The 18,649-nt window shown below is 44.2% G+C and overlaps 1 protein-coding gene across 1 annotated transcript in view; it reads left to right on the forward strand.

Moving 5' to 3' along the window:
- Positions 1–18,075, forward strand: part of ABCA3 (ATP binding cassette subfamily A member 3) — a 62,576-nt gene extending 44,501 nt beyond the window's left edge. Inside the window, exons 18-31 of the mRNA XM_089540735.1 lie at positions 654–846; positions 2,100–2,403; positions 2,863–3,136; positions 4,228–4,432; positions 5,209–5,428; positions 5,597–5,755; positions 7,380–7,552; positions 7,891–8,025; positions 8,543–8,737; positions 9,574–9,761; positions 10,406–10,576; positions 11,638–11,825; positions 12,156–12,229; positions 13,216–18,075. Coding sequence (XP_089396861.1) covers positions 654–846; positions 2,100–2,403; positions 2,863–3,136; positions 4,228–4,432; positions 5,209–5,428; positions 5,597–5,755; positions 7,380–7,552; positions 7,891–8,025; positions 8,543–8,737; positions 9,574–9,761; positions 10,406–10,576; positions 11,638–11,825; positions 12,156–12,229; positions 13,216–13,347 — 2,611 coding nt within the window. The 3' untranslated portion in view covers positions 13,348–18,075. The remainder of the gene's footprint in view (positions 1–653; positions 847–2,099; positions 2,404–2,862; positions 3,137–4,227; positions 4,433–5,208; positions 5,429–5,596; positions 5,756–7,379; positions 7,553–7,890; positions 8,026–8,542; positions 8,738–9,573; positions 9,762–10,405; positions 10,577–11,637; positions 11,826–12,155; positions 12,230–13,215) is intronic.
- The last annotated feature ends 574 nt before the right edge of the window (positions 18,076–18,649 follow it).

Below are 18,649 nucleotides of genomic sequence, written 5' to 3' on the forward strand. Positions count from 1 at the left end.
TGGATATACAACTTGTGGAGTTGATATACAGGTTGAGTTTCCCTTATCCTGAATTCCAAAGTCCAAAATATTCCAAAATCCAAAATTGTCCACATAGATGACTGAGGCCTGTTCCAGACTGCCAAAATAAAGCTGCTTCGGGTCTCTTTGGAGGTATGCTGTTTAAATGATGCATGGGTCCTAAGAGTCCAGAGGTCGCGCCAAAGCCACACTCCATTCTTAAGCACTGGAGGACAGCTTTGGTGCAGCTTCCGGATTCTTAGGATGCATGCATCATTTAAACAGCATACCTCCAAAGAGACCCGAAGCAGCTTTATTTTGGCAGTCTGTAACAGGCCTGAGATAGTGGCACCTTTGCTTTCTTTCTCTTGGTTCCATGTACCCAAATTTTGTTTCATGCACAAAAATATTTAAAATCATTATGTTTAAAATTACCTTCTGGCTGTGTGTGTAAGGTGTACATGAAACAAAAATATCATGTTTAGACTTCAGTCCCAGCTCCAAGATATCTCATTATGTATATGTAAATATTCTGAAATCCAAAAGACTTCTCGTCCCAAGCAGTTCAGATAAGGGAGACTCAACTTGTATATAAAAACATAGCAATGACATAGATGTCCCTCGTCTAACTGGATCCTTTCTCCTTCTTTCAGGGTTGGCAAGCTGGTAGATTCCAGCATGGACATCCAAGCCATCCAGTTGCCAGCTCTGCAATATCAGCATGAGCGGCGCTCCAATGACTGGGCTATGGACGACTCCAGCAGCATGAGTGGGATGACAGACATGACAGACGACAGTGGGGCTCTCATCACGGAAGATTGCTCCAGCATTAAGCTAAACACAGGGGTGAGCTCTAAGAATTAGAAAAGGAAGAACACATGAATGGAGAATAGTGTCGCATCATGACTATTGCAGGGCTGCACTGTTTTAGGCTGCAAGTGTGGGAACATTTGGCACATGAGGGGCAACTACCTGAGGGTCCAGGGGCATCATCATGCCTCAGAAAATTGCAAAAAAATATATCTTTTTTTAAAACATTAAAAAATTGCTTTAAAAGACCCCCAAAGCCCCCTCCCTCTAAGAATCGCAGAGAGCAATTTAACCATGGTCTTGGCTCTTTCTAGTTTACATCTGGTGTGGTCGTTTTGTCAGTTCTCCTGCCACCTCTTAGAAGGCACAGCGCAGGAGACATTTTGAATTTTTACAAAAACATTTCAAATGCTGCTTTAGTCCTGGGGGAGGTTGAAGAGCCCTAGGAAGGCCTGAAAAACTAGTCTAAAAGATTACTCCTCCCTCAGTTGTCATTCTGGCAGGCTATAGCCGGGGCAGATATATAGCGTGCCTGTGCCATGTGCGGGCGTGCCATACGTGGACTCAAGGTCATGCGGATGGCAAGTCCCGGAAGAATGAATTGTGCATGCGCCATGCCACATGTGCGGGTGTGCCCCATTAACACAAATGGGGCTTGAGCTTATGCCATACGCAAGGGGGTCCAGACCAAAATCCCTTTGTATATAGGAAGGGCCCACTGTAATAGTAAGTGTGAGTATTCCACTGAAATACTAGGTGCAATTTTACTCTTCCTTTCCCATCTAATTTTCCTTTTGTGTCATGACCTTTTAGACTGGAAGCAATGCCCTTTACTGGTTGAATATAAACTGCTCCAGGAGCCTTTTCAGTAATAATGTACCATCCATCAACCCACCTATCTACCTGTTGCATTAATAGAGTGCTCGTTACCTGTTGCATTAATAGAGTGCCTCGTATGTGTTGGTGTTGTTTTAATTTGTTGGTTTTAATTATAATTGATTTAATAACTTTTTAAGGGGGGGAGGGAAGTAGATTTTGATATATGTTGTATTGTATTTTATTATTGTTAGCCGCCCCGATTGACCTCAAAGGGGCGGGATATAAATAATTTATTATTATTATTATTATTATTATTTTAATAATTTGTTTTATTTATATACCGCTATTCCAAAGATCATAGCGGTGAACAGCAAGTAAGCTAATTAGCAAGTAAGCTGCTATTATTATTATTATTATTATTATTATTATTATTATTATTTCGTATTTTTGCCTTCTCTTTTTGTTCCCAGTTCTACCTCTGCTGCCAGCAGTTTTATGCCATGTTCATGAAGAGGGCTGTATACAGTTGGCGCAACTGGAAGATGGTGGCAGCACAGTTCCTGGTGCCTCTGATTTTTACTGCCTTTGCCCTTATTGTAGCCAAGACTTTTCCCGGGCCTCGGGACTCTCCCTTGCTAAAGATGACTTTAACTCCGTACGGCCGAACAACAGTGCCTTTTTCCACCTCGCAAGGCTCCAGCTTGGCCCAGAGGCTAGCGGCACAGTATCAGGAGACAGTCGAAGCTCAGCACCAAGGACCATTGGAAGTGGTGGGTGAGTAGCAAGACTGGGACAGATAAGTGCAAAATGGAGGGGGGGGGATCTAATATTGGTGACATCAGATCTACTTAGAAATACTGTAATACGAATAGCAATCAGGTAGCCTTCTGTTAGGACAAAAATTACTTTTATAACCAATTTTCATGATCCAATTAATGAACAAACAATGCAACTTCTATCATTTGTTATACAAGTAATTTTTGTTCTAACATAAGGCTACCTGATTGGTATTTGTATTACAGTATTACCAATTATCACAATATTATCAATTATCAATATTACCATATTACAAGATTACCAGTTGTCATTATAATTTGTCGTAAAAGTAATTTTTGTCCTGCTATATGGCTGACCTTATAGCTATTTGTATTATGGTGGTTAAGTTCAGGTTATTCCTGTATTCGTTTGCGTTCACCACTTAGAAACCTGTCACATAAATGAAACTTGTTGCAGGCAACCTGCAGGAATACCTGATTTCTCGAGCATCAGACGAAGGCGGTGCCTTCAACGAACACTACATTGCAGCTGCTTCTTTTGAAGAAACCCAAGACCAAATGCAAGTCACGGCTCTCTTCAACAACCAGGCGTTTCACTCTTCTGCTGCGGCACTGCTGTTGGCAGACAACGCTTTGCTGAAGCTGCTAGTTGGTCCAAATGCTTCCATCACTGTGGCTAACTACCCACAGCCTCGCAACGTCACTGAGACAGCGAAGGACCAGCTCATGGAGTGAGTTCAGGATGATGATAATGATGCATTCGTGCTTCTTCTTTTTAAATGTATATATACACACACACACATTTATTCGCTGTTGTTGTTGTTGTTTTGTGCCTTCAAGTCGTTTTTGACTTATGGTGACCCTATCATGGGGTTTTCTTGCTAAGATTAGTTTGGAGGAGGTTTGCTGTTGCGTTCCCCTGAGTCTGAGAGAGTATGACTTGCCCAAGCTCACCCAGTGGATTTTATGGCCAATCTGGGAATCAAATCCTGGTCTCCAGAGTTGTAGCCCAACACTCAAATCACTATGCCACACAGCTCCAAAGACTTACATACATACATATATGTACTTGACTCAAATATTCAAGTGTTTTTCTAATAAATAATAAAGAAATACCCATTTACTATATGATAATTACAATAAAATGTGCCCTTGTCCTCCATGGGGTATCCATTCTGAATCCCCCCCCACACACACACACATAAGCTTGAGTCTCATTGAAACTAATGGGGCTCAGGCACAGTGGTGCGCATGCTTGTTGCATGGCTTTTATGCATAAGCTGAAAATCATGTATAGGGAGCCCGCATATAACGCGGGCACACTGTACATGAATCCAATATATAAATCAGAAGTTCACAGTTTATAGCCCTGAGGCCATATATGGGCCCTTGGTGGCTTCCTGCACATGTTCCCTTAGCCAGCAAATCCACCAATTTTTCTCCTGCAGGGGAAAATAAATCTTCCTTCACTCTCAAGTTGGCAGCATGAGCTTTAATAGACTTCAATCTACTTCCTCAGATGTATTTGGACTTAGGAAGTAGACTGAAGTCTATGAAAGCTCATGCTGTCAACTTCTTTCAGTTTGTCTAAAGGTGCTACAAGGTCTCTCTATAGACTGAGGAACCTTTGGTCCTCCAGCCATTTTCAGCTATAACTCCCATTATCCTTTACCATAAACTGTGTTATGTGAGGTTGAACTGAAGTCCAAAACCAGGGTGTGAAAAAATTCTGTTTTTGAATACAGATATCCAGAATCCCGCACCCAGCTTCTCCAATGACTAAATTTCACTCTGACTTTGTTGCCATTTAATGTCTTTCTAGAGGCCAGACGGGATTTGCCATTGCAATCAACTTACTCTATGGGATGGCTTCCTTGTCCAGCACCTTCGCACTCCTCTTGGTCAGCGAGAGGGCCATCAAAGCCAAGCATGTCCAGTTTGTCAGCGGAGTCTATGTTATCAATTTCTGGCTTTCTGCTCTTCTGTGGGACCTCATCAACTTCCTCACGCCTTGCGTGCTCATGCTGGTGAGTCTGTCTCATGTAACTTGCACGTGTGCCATTCCTAAAAACACCTTACTGTGAGCATAATTGCTGCTCATTTGGCAAAAGAACTCCAGTAAATTGAGCCAAGAGAAGCAAGGCTACCTGATCCTTTGTTAGATGTTCTTATGCAAAGGTTGTTGGTCACTTCTTAGGCTGGGCTTTAGTGGTGGCTTCCTGCACATGCTGGGGATTGGAGTAGATGGTCCTTGAGATCCCTTTCAATATTATGATTCCAAAGTTTGGGGATGGGGTTTAAATGTGCATGTTTTTGTAGGGAGGAATATTCTACTGTCATTGGGTGCGTCAAATCATTTCTGACTTATGGCGATGCTAAGGCAAACCTATCATGGGACTTTCTTTGTTCAGGGGAGGTTTGCCAGTGCCTTCCTCTGAGGCTGAGAGAGTATGACTTGCCCAGGGCCACCCAGTGGGTTTCATGGCTGACCTATGAATCGAACTCTGTTCTCTAGAGTCATAGTCCAACATTCAGACCACTGCCTGGCTCTAATATAAGCCCTACCAAGCTCAGTGATATAGTACCTGTTTTGCATCCAGAGGACCTCAGATTCAACCCTTGTCATTTCTAGTTACAAAGGTTGGGTAGTGAAGACAAGAAAGCCCTTGATCCTCCTGAGAGCTTAGAGACCTCTTGGCAGTCAGGGTAGACCATTCGAGGTGGAGCAATAATCTGCTTCCAGTATAAGGCAGCATTTTGTGTTCTTAATTCTAATTTCATTGTACGTTGTCTGATGCTCCAGGTGATTTTCCAAGCATTTGACGTGAAAGCTTTCACCCAAGACAGCCATCTTGTAGACGTGATGCAGATTTTTCTCCTTTATGGTTGGGCTATCATCCCCCTCATGTACCTCCTCAGCTTCTTCTTCTCTGTGGCTTCCACAGCCTACACACGCCTCACCATCTTCAATATCCTTTCCGGCACAGCGACGTTCCTAGCCGTCACTATCATGAGCATTCCAGGTAAGGCGCTCAGGAGCTGCAGGCCAACTGCATCTGAAGGGGCAAAATGGTCCACTCTGTTATATTTGTACAGGACAGACAAGCAAGTAAGTATGTGTAATGTCTCCATCTTGTCTGGTTTTGACTTGCAGTTGCTAACTCCCAGATGTCTCTGTGTTTGACTTCTAGCACTTGGCATGGTGGATCTCTCAAGACTGTTGGATAAAATCTTTTTGATCCTGCCCAACTATTGCTTGGGACAAAGCATCAGCGAATTCTACCAGAATTACGAGTTTATTCAGTTCTGTACCTCCTCTTTTGAGGCTGCTGTCATCTGCAAAGTGTTTAGTGAGTATTCGGTGTCCACTTTGTCGGGGTCTCGGCCAATCAGAACTCCATGTCACAATAAACATGGGACTGGAACTGAAAATGGCCACCTTGGGTCAAACTCAGCTCTTCCCCTCTGTTGTTTATAGCCAATGTGACTGTTGTTCTGACGTGACGCTGTGCATTCCCACTCCACATCATTGACTGTTCATGGTGGTGGTGGTAGGTGGTGTGATGTCAAAGATGTGACATGATGTCACTGACATTTGATTGTACATCATAGAGCAGAGCGGGATAGGACCTAACCCAGGTCTGCAATTTATTGAAATATGTCACCCTTCCTGTAGCCATGTCCATCCTTTTTTTGAAATAATTTATACATGGAGTAGCATTAACAATAGCAAGTACATTACTATACCACGTATCAGTGCACTTAACCACTCCCTAAGCAGTTAACAATGTGTAAGCTAATAACAAGCTAATAACAACCCAACAAGCTTGGGTACTCATTTTAGTGACCGACAGAAGGATGCCAGGCTGAGTCGACCCTGAGCCCCTGGCTGGTATTGAACTCACAACCTTGTGGTTTGTGGTTTAAGGATTCCCTAATTAGTTTCTTTGGCTCCCTCACTGATGTACAGTCTTGAATAAATGGGCAGGTCGCTCCCTCCAAGGAGCTTGTTTTCTGCTGCTCCAGAGACTTGAACATGGAGCAATGCATGCAAGCTCTAGGAAAAGAGATACCACCTAAACATTAGGAGGAACTTTGTGACAGTGAGGGCTGTTTGACAGTGAAACACACTCCCTCAGATTGTAGTGGAGTCTCCTTCCTTGGATGTCTTTAAGCAGAGGCTTGATGGCCATCTGTCGGGGATACTTTGATTTAGAGTTCCTGCATGGCAGAATGGGGTTGGACTGGATGGCCCTTGGGGTCTCTTCCAACTATGATTCTATGAAGGACATGCCTGACTCTTTCCCATTGACAGACCAAACTTTGGTCTTCTGTGTGTTTTGGACTTCAGTTCCCAAAAGCTCTAGATAATTTGGCCAACCATCAGGAATTCTGGGGCTCCAAAGCATCTAGAGAACCAAAGTTTGGAAAACAGTGCACTGGGGCATCAGATACTTCTTGAGAGTAGGATTGTGCCCTTCATCTTTAATTCTTATGTACCAGCATAAAACAAAAAGCAAAAACCTGTACTTGGGAGCAGTATTTTCCCAAATCAGAGTAATAATAAAGTAGCAGCAGTAGTAATAGTAGTAGTAGTTGTGTGTCTTCAAGTTGTTTACAGCTCACATCAATTCTACCTAGTACTGATAAATTAAAAAACTTCAATTCCTTTATCTTTTAGGGGTCCTTTTAATTAATGGATTATAATTATTATAGAACAGCAGTTTTATATCTTTTATTAATATGATACCCAAATATTAAAAATTTAGAAATAGATTTAATTAATATATTTAAATTGTGTTGTTCCTTTTATGGGTATGTTTAAACCACTTAACTTTGGTTTTGCATAATTTATTTTAAAACTGAAATAAGGTCCAAATAGATCTGTGAGGTCTGTGGCACTGTCAGCATTGGATTTGAATATCTCCCAACTTCTTCCCCTGCCATCATACCTTTTATCTCCTACCTTTCCAGATATTACTTTCCAGCCCAATTACTTTGCCTGGGAGAACCCTGGGATAGGCAAATACCTGACTGCTATGGCTTCACAGGGTCTTTTCTTTATCCTTCTCCTGTTCCTCATTGAGACCAACCTTCTTTGGAATCTGAGAAATCTTCTCTGTGGAATGCATCGGAGGCGAAAATGGGTAAGAAAATGGATTAGTGGCTAGAAAAGTTTGGCGGAGTGACCTGGACACATCCATGGGGGAGAAAGGAAACGCTGTCACCCTCCTAGATCTCCAGCAAGTATCATGGATATACTCTAATGTATGCTGTAGGTCCAGAAGACAAATGGCTGTTCTTGTCTCCCAACTGAAGAACAGGACCCAGATACTGCAATTGCCACTAACTGGATATATATGAGATCCAAATTTAAGGATTTTGTTCTGTTTGCTTAGCCAGGATCTCTCTGTTTTCTTGGAAAGGATGCTTCTGTCTCTTCATACACTCATGGTTTGCTTTCTTTTGTCTTTTCCCATGTCAGGTCATGCTGTTGAATAGAGTCCCTGTATTACCAGAAGACCGGGATGTGGCAGATGAGAGGAAGAAGGTTTTAGAATCGCCAACATCATCACTTTCATCCTTGAATAGTCCTCTTGTCATTAAAGAACTTACCAAGGTGAACAGATGCTTCTGGACATCCCATGGAACTTCTAAACTTGAAGCTACATTTAGAGCTGGAGTGGGTCAAGTGCAGCCCCTGAAGACCCCCAGATGCCCCATAGCCCCCAGAACCACCTTCCTCCCCCAAATTTAAGGATTTTGTTTTCAGGGTGATATTCAGCTCATTTTTCTGCCTAAAACCCTTTTATTTTGTAATGTATGACTTTTTTTGAATGTCTTACATTTTACGGTGCCTTGTCCTTCCTTGCGGTTGTGGCATCTGGTCATCCTGGTTGGAAGGTGAGGGCTACAGATGACACCATCACTCCTAATGAAAATGTCCTAGCATTTCAACCCTGTAAACCCTGGGTCAGGGTTGCCACTGACCCCACTTCTGGCAGATTGAAGGTTTGCCTACAGGTTTCCACCCAAAGCCTCAGAGGAATCCAGTCCCTAGAATATGGCTGTGAACCCACTTCTCTGTGATGAGCCATGGCTAGTTCCCCACATAACCTAGTGCTTTGCTCTTCCAGGTGTACAGCAGCAGGGACTTGTGCCTAGCTGTGGACAGGATCTCTCTGGCAGTGAGCAAGGGTGAATGTTTTGGCCTCCTTGGCTTCAATGGGGCAGGCAAGACCACCACCTTTAAGATGCTGACAGGGGACGAGAGCATCACATCAGGAGACGCTTATGTGGATGGGCACAGCATTTTGGCAAATATCAAAAAGGTAATAGATGGGTTTAAAGCTGTCCTTTTAACAAAAAATAATACAGTATTATTATATTTGTGTCTCCAAAGTAGGAAATATGCAGCCATATAATTACAAGAGTACAGTGGTCACTCCATATTTGCTGGGTTTAGGGGTAAAGGACCCCCATGAATGTGGAAAAACTGCAAATTAAAAAAAACGACATTCTTTCTACCTAAGAGAACACCTCTCCATGAATCTCCAGGTTCTCCAGTGCAACTCTGTGGTCAACATCTGCCAGATGTTCATCATAGAATCATGCTAGAAGACCTACAAATGCCTAAAGTATTCTTTTCTCTAGGAACTTGTAGTTTTTCCAGCACAACTCTATGGTTAACTTTTGGCAGAGTTGCACTGGAGGGCTTAAGAGATTCCTAGAGAGAACATGTTAATCAAAACCGCAAATAATCAAATCCACAAAAGTTGAAGTTGCAAATGTGGAGGGCCATCTGTACATACCTTTCTTTTCTATAGAAATAAAAACTGAAATGCAGTCAAAACTGCAGCTTGTAAATGGTAGATCAGGGTCAGGCTTCAGCAAAATAAAACTGATATTTTATTTTTATTCTGCAACCAATTGCATTATACACATGTGGCAGATACTTTTGGCAGACTTTTTTCTACTTTTGTCAGGCAAGGGATGGGAGAGGAGGCAAAAGAGAGATGTAAACATCTCCTACCCAAGATAGTTGTATTACTCTGCCTGATGATAAGGTCAGCCATGGAAAGGATGTCTCTTGACTTTGGTGAAACACTAAAATCTTCAGTAAGTGGGCTAACTGGTGGCCTTGTCTCATTGTTTAACTTGCATTCAGGCCCAGCAGCGGATTGGCTATTGCCCTCAGTTTGATGCCCTTTTGGACCACATGACTGGGAGAGAGACCTTGAGCATGTATGCCCGACTGCGGGGCATCCCAGAACGTTACATTGGCAGCTGTGTGGAGAACATGCTCCGAGGTTTGCTGTTGGAGCCCCATGCAAACAAGCTTGTCAGGACATACAGGTGAGACGGGAAGCTGGCAGGCCATCCAGCTGCTGGGATGGGATGGTTATTGGACAAGCCTCTGGTCTTGGCTCAGAAAGTCATTGGTACTCTATTGCACAAATGTCGTGCAACTTCCCTCCATTCCTCTGTCTCAGGAGGTGTTTTAAGGAAACAAAAAATCCTAATCCCTGATTCAGAGATTCATTTGGTGTCATGTATGGCTTGAATGTACATCTGTCATCAGTGGTGTCACTAGGGTTGGTGTCACGCAGTGCAGTGACTCATGGTGTCACCCCCTCCCCTCCACTGATCTCCTTCTATTTCACACCATACAGAATCCTTAGCAATGGTAGGTGTTTGAAGAGCAGTGGTGTCACCCCTCCTTAGGGTGTCACCCGGTGCGGTCCGCACCCCCCTAGTTATGCCACTGTCTTTCATTGAGAGTGACAGCATCCACAGCTGGGCAGTCTGTGATGGCTTATTACAGCAAAGATAGACAGATAGATTAGTTTAGACAGAAGTCTTCCCAGTCCTACCTGAAGCAGCAGGGAACCAAACCTGGGACCTCCTGCATTGAAAGTCACTTGGGCTGGATGGAGCCCTTTGGGCCACCTGTTCCACTTTGACTGCTCTTCTCATGGCTGCCCCATTTCCCTCTGCAGTGGTGGCAACAAGCGGAAACTGAGTGCCGGAATAGCCCTGATTGGGGGCCCACCTGTCATTTTCCTGGATGAGCCCTCCACTGGCATGGATCCAGTGGCCAGGCGCCTGCTGTGGGATGCGGTGGCAAGGACACGGGAGTGTGGCAAGTCCATCATTATCACTTCTCACAGGTGGGCACCTCAGTTCCTAAATATGTATATGGGGAGTTGTGGTCATCTGCCCTATAGGATTATTATGGGGCCAGGCACAGTGAAATGATGTAAAGGGTTGCAAGTTAAAAGAACAGCATAAATGTGTTATTCTGTTTTGGTGGAATATTTCCTAAAAAGCTATTGATGTTCTCTTTTAGAATCATAGAATCTTAAAGTAGGAAGGGACCACAAGGGTCATCTAGGTTAATCCTCTGCCATGCAGGAATAATTAGCAAAAGCCCTTCTGAAAGATGCCCATCCACCCTCGGCTTAAAGACCTCCAAAAATAAGATTCAGCCATCCTCTGAAGCAGACTGTTCCACTGTCAACCAGCTCTTACTGTCAGGAAGAAGTCCTTCCTAATGTTTAGATGGAATCTCTTGTCTTGTAGTTTGAATCCATTGGTTCCACTAGGATGTCTAGATGCTCAGGCATCATTTTTTGGAGGTTCATGGAACCTCTGAGTCCCTTACAAAAATGTTAAAAGGATGTGCATGTGTACATGCCGGCATGTGCTCTCACACACATGTGGAAAAAGATGCACATATGCATTTAATAACATACTTATATACATTGTTGTGATCATTTATTCTGGTGAAGATGAGCCTAGGGTCCCCTGGCCAAAGTATTTTCCCCTGTTACATGCATAGCTTAGATTTCTCCTGAAGGGATGGAGGCTATGCAGGAACAGAGTTTGGGAAAGTTACTTTTTTGGACCACAACTCGCATGCTGGTTGGGAATTTCTAGGAGTTTTATTTTTACAAAACTTTTCAAATTTCTGTCCAAGAATAGTTTTCTTCTCTGCCTCGCTTTGGAGGTGGAGAGGAGGAAGCGCTGGTTCTTTCTTCATTGCATGAGAATCCATTCTAACTGGATCCTCCCCAAATCCTGTTGCCTCTTAGCTGTTAGATATCATCTGGTTGACTGAAAGTAGATTTTACTACCATTACTAAGGGGCCTTGTTTCTGAAGCAGCCCGAGACCTCTGTTTTTGCTTGGAGGTGTTTGATTTCGTTTTGGTTTGTTCTTATGTTCTACAGCATGGAGGAATGTGAGGCCTTGTGTACCAGACTGGCTATCATGGTGAATGGGCAGTTCAAATGCTTGGGCAGCCCTCAGCACCTGAAGAGCAAATTTGGCAGTGGGTACACACTACTGGCAAAAACCCACAGCGATGAGGAGAACAACCTGCAAGCCTTCAAGATATTTGTGGAGAAAACTTTCCCAGGTACATTGTGTGGGATGGAGTTTTGATGTAGAGACCAAAGGCTCCGATCCTACAGATCCTTTCAAACACTTATTTGAAATGGCTCCTTTGCATTTTTCATATTGCATTTCTCCTGTACATATTCCATATGATAACCCTGTAACATTGGCCAGTAGTATCATTATCTCCTTTCCTGAAGTCAGGAAGCCTAACCTGGGCAGACAGGGGCCATATCTCAAGTGCTTGATCAGTTAGCAGCTCAGAGCAAATTCAAGTATCTTTAGCCACTTTTCTGGGGATCCTTTGCTTACCATTGGAAAACATGGAAAACTCTTTTTTCTCTTCTTCCAGGGAGTGTCCTGAAACATGAGCACCAGGGCATGGTTCATTATCACCTCACCAATAAGAACCTCAGCTGGGCACAGGTAAGCCTTGGAGGAAATGCATGCAAGAGATGGGCATGGAGCTGCAGCCAGTGGTGCAGGAAATGCCTCTCAAGAGGGAGCTATGTATCTGGGAAACAGGGCTGGCTCTACCATCTGTATATATTTTATTTATTTATAGTATTAATATCCCACTCTTCAGCCACTAAGGCTTGCATAGCAGTTTACAGATTGCTAATTTGACAGTTCCATGCCCACAAGTTTACAATCTAAAAAGGGCATGATGCAAAAGGTGATGAGAATGGTAGTGGAGAAGGGGATCAAGTCCAGCAGATAGTACTGGTTCTTCTATCCCTTAAAGGACAGGGCGGTGGCAGTTGGGATGGAGAGAGGGTGCCTGCCTTTTTTCTTTCCCTCCGAGGCCAAGATGGTAGCTGTTAAGGGCTTTCATCTGTCTCTGAGCTAGGCATGGTGGATCTGTTCCTGCCTCTTCTTCTCTGCCTCCAACAGAAAGAGGGACCATTGGGTACTCTACCATTAGGTTGATGGAGGCAGCTGCTTCATGTACAAATACTGGGGAAGGGACAATGATGCCATTCCTCAGCTCTTGTTCTGAAGAGGAACGTGGTATCCTATCACTGGTGCTGAAGTTAGATTCAGCTTCCAGCCCAGTCTGCTTCTGCAAAAGGAACAGGAAGGTGGCACCATCTTGTCCTTTCTCTTAGGTAGCAAAATATCTTTGGCCAGCCCTGGAGAGTGGCCAGGGATGCGGAGTGTGTGGCACTCCATATGTTTTTGGACCCTTGGATGCCACAATCCCTCACCCTTGGCTAGGACACCTGGGTGTTAAACATTAGAAGGGCCTTGCATTACCTATCCCAGGGTTAAATAATACTTAAGAATCAATGCTGGCTTTTGGGGAACAGGGAAGACCATGGAAGAGCAAATAAGCTTTTTTCAGAAATGTTGAGATGTCTTGCTGGAGTCGGGTTCTTTCTCCCTATGGATTCTTCTGTCCTCCCTCCCAGGTGTTTGGGGCCCTAGAGAAAGCCAAAGACAAGTACTGCGTTGAGGATTATTCTGTCAGCCAAATCTCCTTGGAGCAAGTCTTCATGAGTTTCACGCGTTTCCAGCACTATACGGAGGATCGAGGGAAATGAGCCTCTTCGCTGACTCCGCAAACTGACCTGCTGCCTATATATATAGTATACATAGAGACAGTAATTTATATCTCAACCACCGTCTTCAACAATGCATTCAAGGATGGGCATTCTTGTCAGCCAACAGCGGGCAGGAGGTACCGCCTATGCCATGGCACCGGAGTCAGGACAGTGTGCAGGGGTGTGCCTGTCTGTCAGTGTGTACGTTCGCATGTGCAAGGAGGCATGGGAGGGGGAAATGAATGCCTCCTTTTTGAGGCAGGTGTGGGCATCTTACAGTTTTCACTCCATTTTAAAGCCAACAAGAGGAGACAATGCTCCATTGCTGCTCAGGTTGTTACTTGGTGGTCCCATAGTGACTGGTGTGACTTGGCATATTGGGCACAAAGATACCATCCTTTTTGCATCCTCTCTGCCAGTGCTTCCACTGGGTCAGTCTCTCTGTCATTGACCCTAGCGTGCCCCTTGTATGGGGTGTTGGCAACGCACACATCTGTATGCCTGCGACCCATGTCTGTATGTACAAAATTCCATCCATCTGGGCTCTGCCATTCCCTGTTCACTTCCGTTGGATGGCAAAGAAGCAAGAAGGGAGGACAAGGGAAATACAAAACCAACCACATTCCCCAGTCTGGGGCTGCATCACTTCCGGGGTACTGGATCTTACAGACTGGGGTGGGCTTCCTTTTTCTTTTCAAGACATGATGAGACTGCATGTACTGCTGCGGCCCATGTATGAGGAATAGCACAGGGGCCATTCTTGAAGGAGGTCCCACTATGTCTATAGCTGCATATTTCTACACCCATTTCCCTCTTCTGTTAATTCAGAATCTCATTCACATTAGGAAGCCATGGACAAGGCTCACAATGCTGAGGTTTAGACCAAGAGTTCTTACACTTTGATCTGCCAGAAATTTCAGCTCCCAGAATCCCCAGCCAGCATACCAATGGGGAGGAAGTCTGGAAAAGGCCAAAGTTTGAGAACTGCTAGTTTAGAGAGAGGTTGTTTGGTAGCTTAGAATCAAAAGGTTCACATGTCTAGGGATCTTTGAGGAGAAGCCGTACTTAGCTGCAAAAAAAATGGAATGACCATTTGGGCAAGCCTATGCTGGCTGCTCTTGCACAGTTTATAGCAGCTGCATAATTTAGGCAATCTAGTACCCTCTATACATTTGGAACTAGATCTTCCATCAACCTCCGCTAACATGTCAGGGATTGTGGGAGTTGTAATCCAAAAGAGTGAGGCCTGCGCTAAGTGGTCTGTCATGCTGTTTCTGAAAGCTTAGTGACCAGTCTCATCAATATTTTATGAGACCTGATGCCAACTTTGCCAAGCATCTAAACTTAGGTGTGGCTGAAGACACCCCATCAGGTAGGCAGATCATTTGACACATTGTTCGGCATCAAAGGCACTTGGGCAGGTTTGGCGACAGCGCCTGACCATCCTGTGCCAGATGAACATGTCCCATCGCCTTGTTCTCCCTCAAAATTTGCACGGAACTGAACAGAAACATGCATCCATATATATTAAGAGGGGCTTAAATCCTTCCAGAAGAGCCCCTGTTTGACAAAAAGAGAATTGTCAATTCTTGGCTCATCCATAGCTGCCAAGCAGCATCATGCTAGGCACTGGCCATGCTGAGGGTGATGGGAGTTATAGTCCATATGTTTCAGGGGGAGGCCAAGTTGAGGAGGGCTGGTTTAAGTGCTGCATTGCCCTGGTAGGAGGACTGCTCTTGGCTCTTCCCTGGTCCATCAAGTTAAGGTTGTCCATGTTGCTTCTTCTGCTCCAAGATGAGTGGGTCCCTCCTTTTCCAATACGGCTTATTTGTATACCTGTGCCCTCCTCACCTTGCAGAAGTAGAGGTAGGTTATTTCTTCAGTTGTTCCTGATCGTGTCACATGGAGGTGCTATTTAGGAGAAATAGGTACCATGGAAGAATCCGTGGGTGATTTTATTTTAACAGAAAGTGGTGTGTTTTTTCTACAGAGTTAGAGTTAGAATATCAAAATTCTGCTGTTAGCATTGCAAAAAGAAACTTGAGAGACCTTCTCCTGCATCCAAAAGGAACAAAATTTAAAAGTAAACCCACCGAGCAGCTATCCAGCCATAGGTCAACATGGGCCCATGCTGCATGCCTGTGTCAAACTTGAGTAGCAACCGCTGACCCAGCATCTGATCTGCACTGAGCCCTATGTATGCTGCCTGCTAAATCACCAAAAATGAAATATCTGCAAACTCCAGCATAGAGGGCTAGGAAACACAGCAGAGAAAGCCTTTTGCTGTCTATTTCTAATGCTTCTTCTTTGAACAAATGCCTTTGTATTCAGGGTCTCAGCAGGACAGCATGAGGTTCCTAGGACAGATTGGAACCCTGTTGGCTGGTAGCAGTGGGTTGAAAGCCAGAAAACGGTTTCTTCTTTCCTGGGAGGCCAGTTACCAGCTGGGCTGTGCATAAAAGTGAGATGCCAAATTGGGTCGCTGTGTATAAAAGTGAGATGCAATTATCCAAGGGCTTCATATGGCCCCGCAGTGCAGGTTGTGGGTCCCTGTGCTATTGGGTTCGGGAAGAAAAAGACAGAGGGAGTGATCACCAATGGTTCTATGGTTGGTACATCTCGCATTCTATTCTTAGTCCCAACTAGTTATAGCAGACCCACTGAATCAGTGGGATTTACCTATATGATGACCGTCCATTCAATAATTGGGCCCAACAGGGTTTTGTTCACCACAAACGGGTGCTTCCTCCTGCTTTCTAGTTGTCTATGTTCTTAAAGAAGGCAGTAAAATGTCTTGCTTTCCAGATCTCTGGCCTTTTTTAAAGTCTCCCAGATTCACCTTTGGATTTCCTTTCATACAAGCTGCAAAAGTAGTCTCAAAAACTGTCTGGAAGTGGAGTTTTTAAGCAGAGGATGGATGACCATCTGTTGGGATTGCTTTGACTGTGTATTCCTGCATGGCAGGTGGGCCTTGGGGTGTACTCCAACTCTATGAGTCTATGAAAAGGCAATTGTGGAAACTGGGAAAGAAAGAACTTGGTATTTTATTTTTAATAAGGGTGACAATGCTGAAACTCCATAACTGAGCAGTAGTAAGATGATGCCTTGGATGCCAGAGCACTGGCTTTGGATGCCAAGTTACGAATTGCTTCAATGTGTCATCATGAGTTGTCATTGAGAGTACATTTCCAAGCCATTTTGGTTACCAAAATGACCAGTGGGGATAGTGACAGAGCAATGAAATGCATCTCTGGCAGATTCAAGGCCAGCAAAGGGGGGGTCCTTAATGTTATCACTGAATTATTTTGAAAGCCACTGCCCTTGAGAGTGGCCATGCCTTTCATCGGGGAATAAACAAACTCATGGACACTCATCCATGGCTGGTAGTGGTGAAGGCTGCTAGAACCTCCATGTTCAGAGACAGAGCTGGATGAATCATGAAATGGACCATTGGTGTGGTCCAGCAGGGCTCTTCTTATATTCTTAGAAGTAACCCAACTATGCATTTTCTTATGGGTGCCTCTTCAAGTCTCTCAACCCATCTCAGATGCCTGTGCATTGTGTACACAGTTTGCTTTTCTCTGTTCTGTATGGGAGGGTCCCAATCGTGTGGCATTCCAAGCCGTCTGTAGTAGAGCACACAGTATCCTCACTAGTACCATGGTACCATTTTTATAAAGGATAGTTGTTCCTTTTTTTTTTTTTGCTTTGTCTTCATGTTCATTTTGTTGTGTTGATCATCACATTCTGTCCGGTTTAGCCAGTACCCTCTAATTTATTTGGGGAACAATTTATCAGAATATTCTGCACAGACTCTCTTGAAAAGGAAATGTCCAGTTCCAGGATCTGACCTCTCTCCTGGCCTACTGTCCTTGAAGGTGTTCAAAATGCTTTCAGAACAGTCACACTGCCTTGTCAACTCTGGTTTGGCTGCCCAGCCCTTGTGGACATCTCAGCCTGGCATGCTAAACTCTGACAAATTGCCAGGCTGAACCTTTTGCAATGAATATTAACGTGATACAACACATTCACATTGGTGGCAGCATTTGGCTAGACTCATTTAGGGAGGCCACAGTCCTGAATCTGCAAAATCTAGTAGAGGATAGGTAGGTTTGGAGATCTCTCAACCGCAGGGTCTCCATGAGTCGAGATTGACCCCAGGGCAGCTAACAACAAGGCAACATTTGCACACTATGTTTGATGCACATTAAGATGTGCAATCATTCTGCATGTAGAACTCTAATTCCACTATTCTCCACTGGATACAGCCATTGGCATTGTCCACAAAATTTACTCTGAGTGTGTAGAGCAACTAACATCTGCATCTGTCATTAACAGGATCTGGCCATGTATCGCTCCAGGTGATAAGACTGCAGCTTCCAGCATCCCTCACTGTCAACTATGCTGGCAAAGGATGAGGGGACTTGCAGTCCAATAACGTCTGGAGTGGCACACATTCCCCTCCACGGTGTTAGGACTCCACAGGAGACAGGTCAGAGCTGAGGGCAATGCTGCTCAGAATGTCCTAGGAGTGCAACTTCTTGTCATTATTATTTTTGTACCTTTGCTAATGCTACAGATCCCTTCCTGTTGCACAGATTCCTTCCTCTTGCACAAATCACTGCTATTTTGCACAATGTGTGTGCGTGTGTATGTATATGTATGAATCCAGTTTGTGCTATAACATTTCTTAGGTCTGGTTTTGCACCAGCCCCCCCCCCCCCCCCCGAACAGAATTATACAACAATTCTTCTTATCGGGAGGACAAGCAAAAGCAAATGTCCATCCTTTGCTCCTCTTGGCCACTGAATTAAGCCACAAAAACTCACTTGGCAAAGGTCTTCTAATCTGTGAGTCCCCCTTGTGAGATTTGCCCCATATTTCATGGTTTGAGTTTTTTTAATATATGTGTTGGTGTATTTTTAAAAGACTAGGAAGATACAGGCTGTGAACCAAGGGAGGGAGGGTGCAGGGCTAGTCCATGTCTCAGACAACTATGTCTGTATGTCTATCCACTCTTCAATGGCTCCTATGTACTGCAGTTGGCTGTAGTGATGACATTTCTCTCCATCTCAAAAAATAAACTGGATTTTCAAAATGGTGGACTCCTCATCTTTCCATGGTTTTTGTGCACCAGAGATCTTTAGCAAGGCACTGTCAAGCAAAACAAAATGTTACCGAAATCCAAATGTAGATCTTGACAATTTTAAGTTCATGTACTATGTTCAGCCTTTTGATTTTGCGTGTTAAAATTTAAAACGGCTATCCCCCTGTTCAAGGGTTGGGTGCCTGGGACTCTCAT

This window comes from Sceloporus occidentalis, unplaced genomic scaffold (genome assembly GCF_023333645.1).
Source record: "Sceloporus occidentalis isolate IW3139 unplaced genomic scaffold, rSceOcc1.0.p SCAF_10, whole genome shotgun sequence".
Taxonomy (NCBI): domain Eukaryota; kingdom Metazoa; phylum Chordata; class Lepidosauria; order Squamata; family Phrynosomatidae; genus Sceloporus; species Sceloporus occidentalis.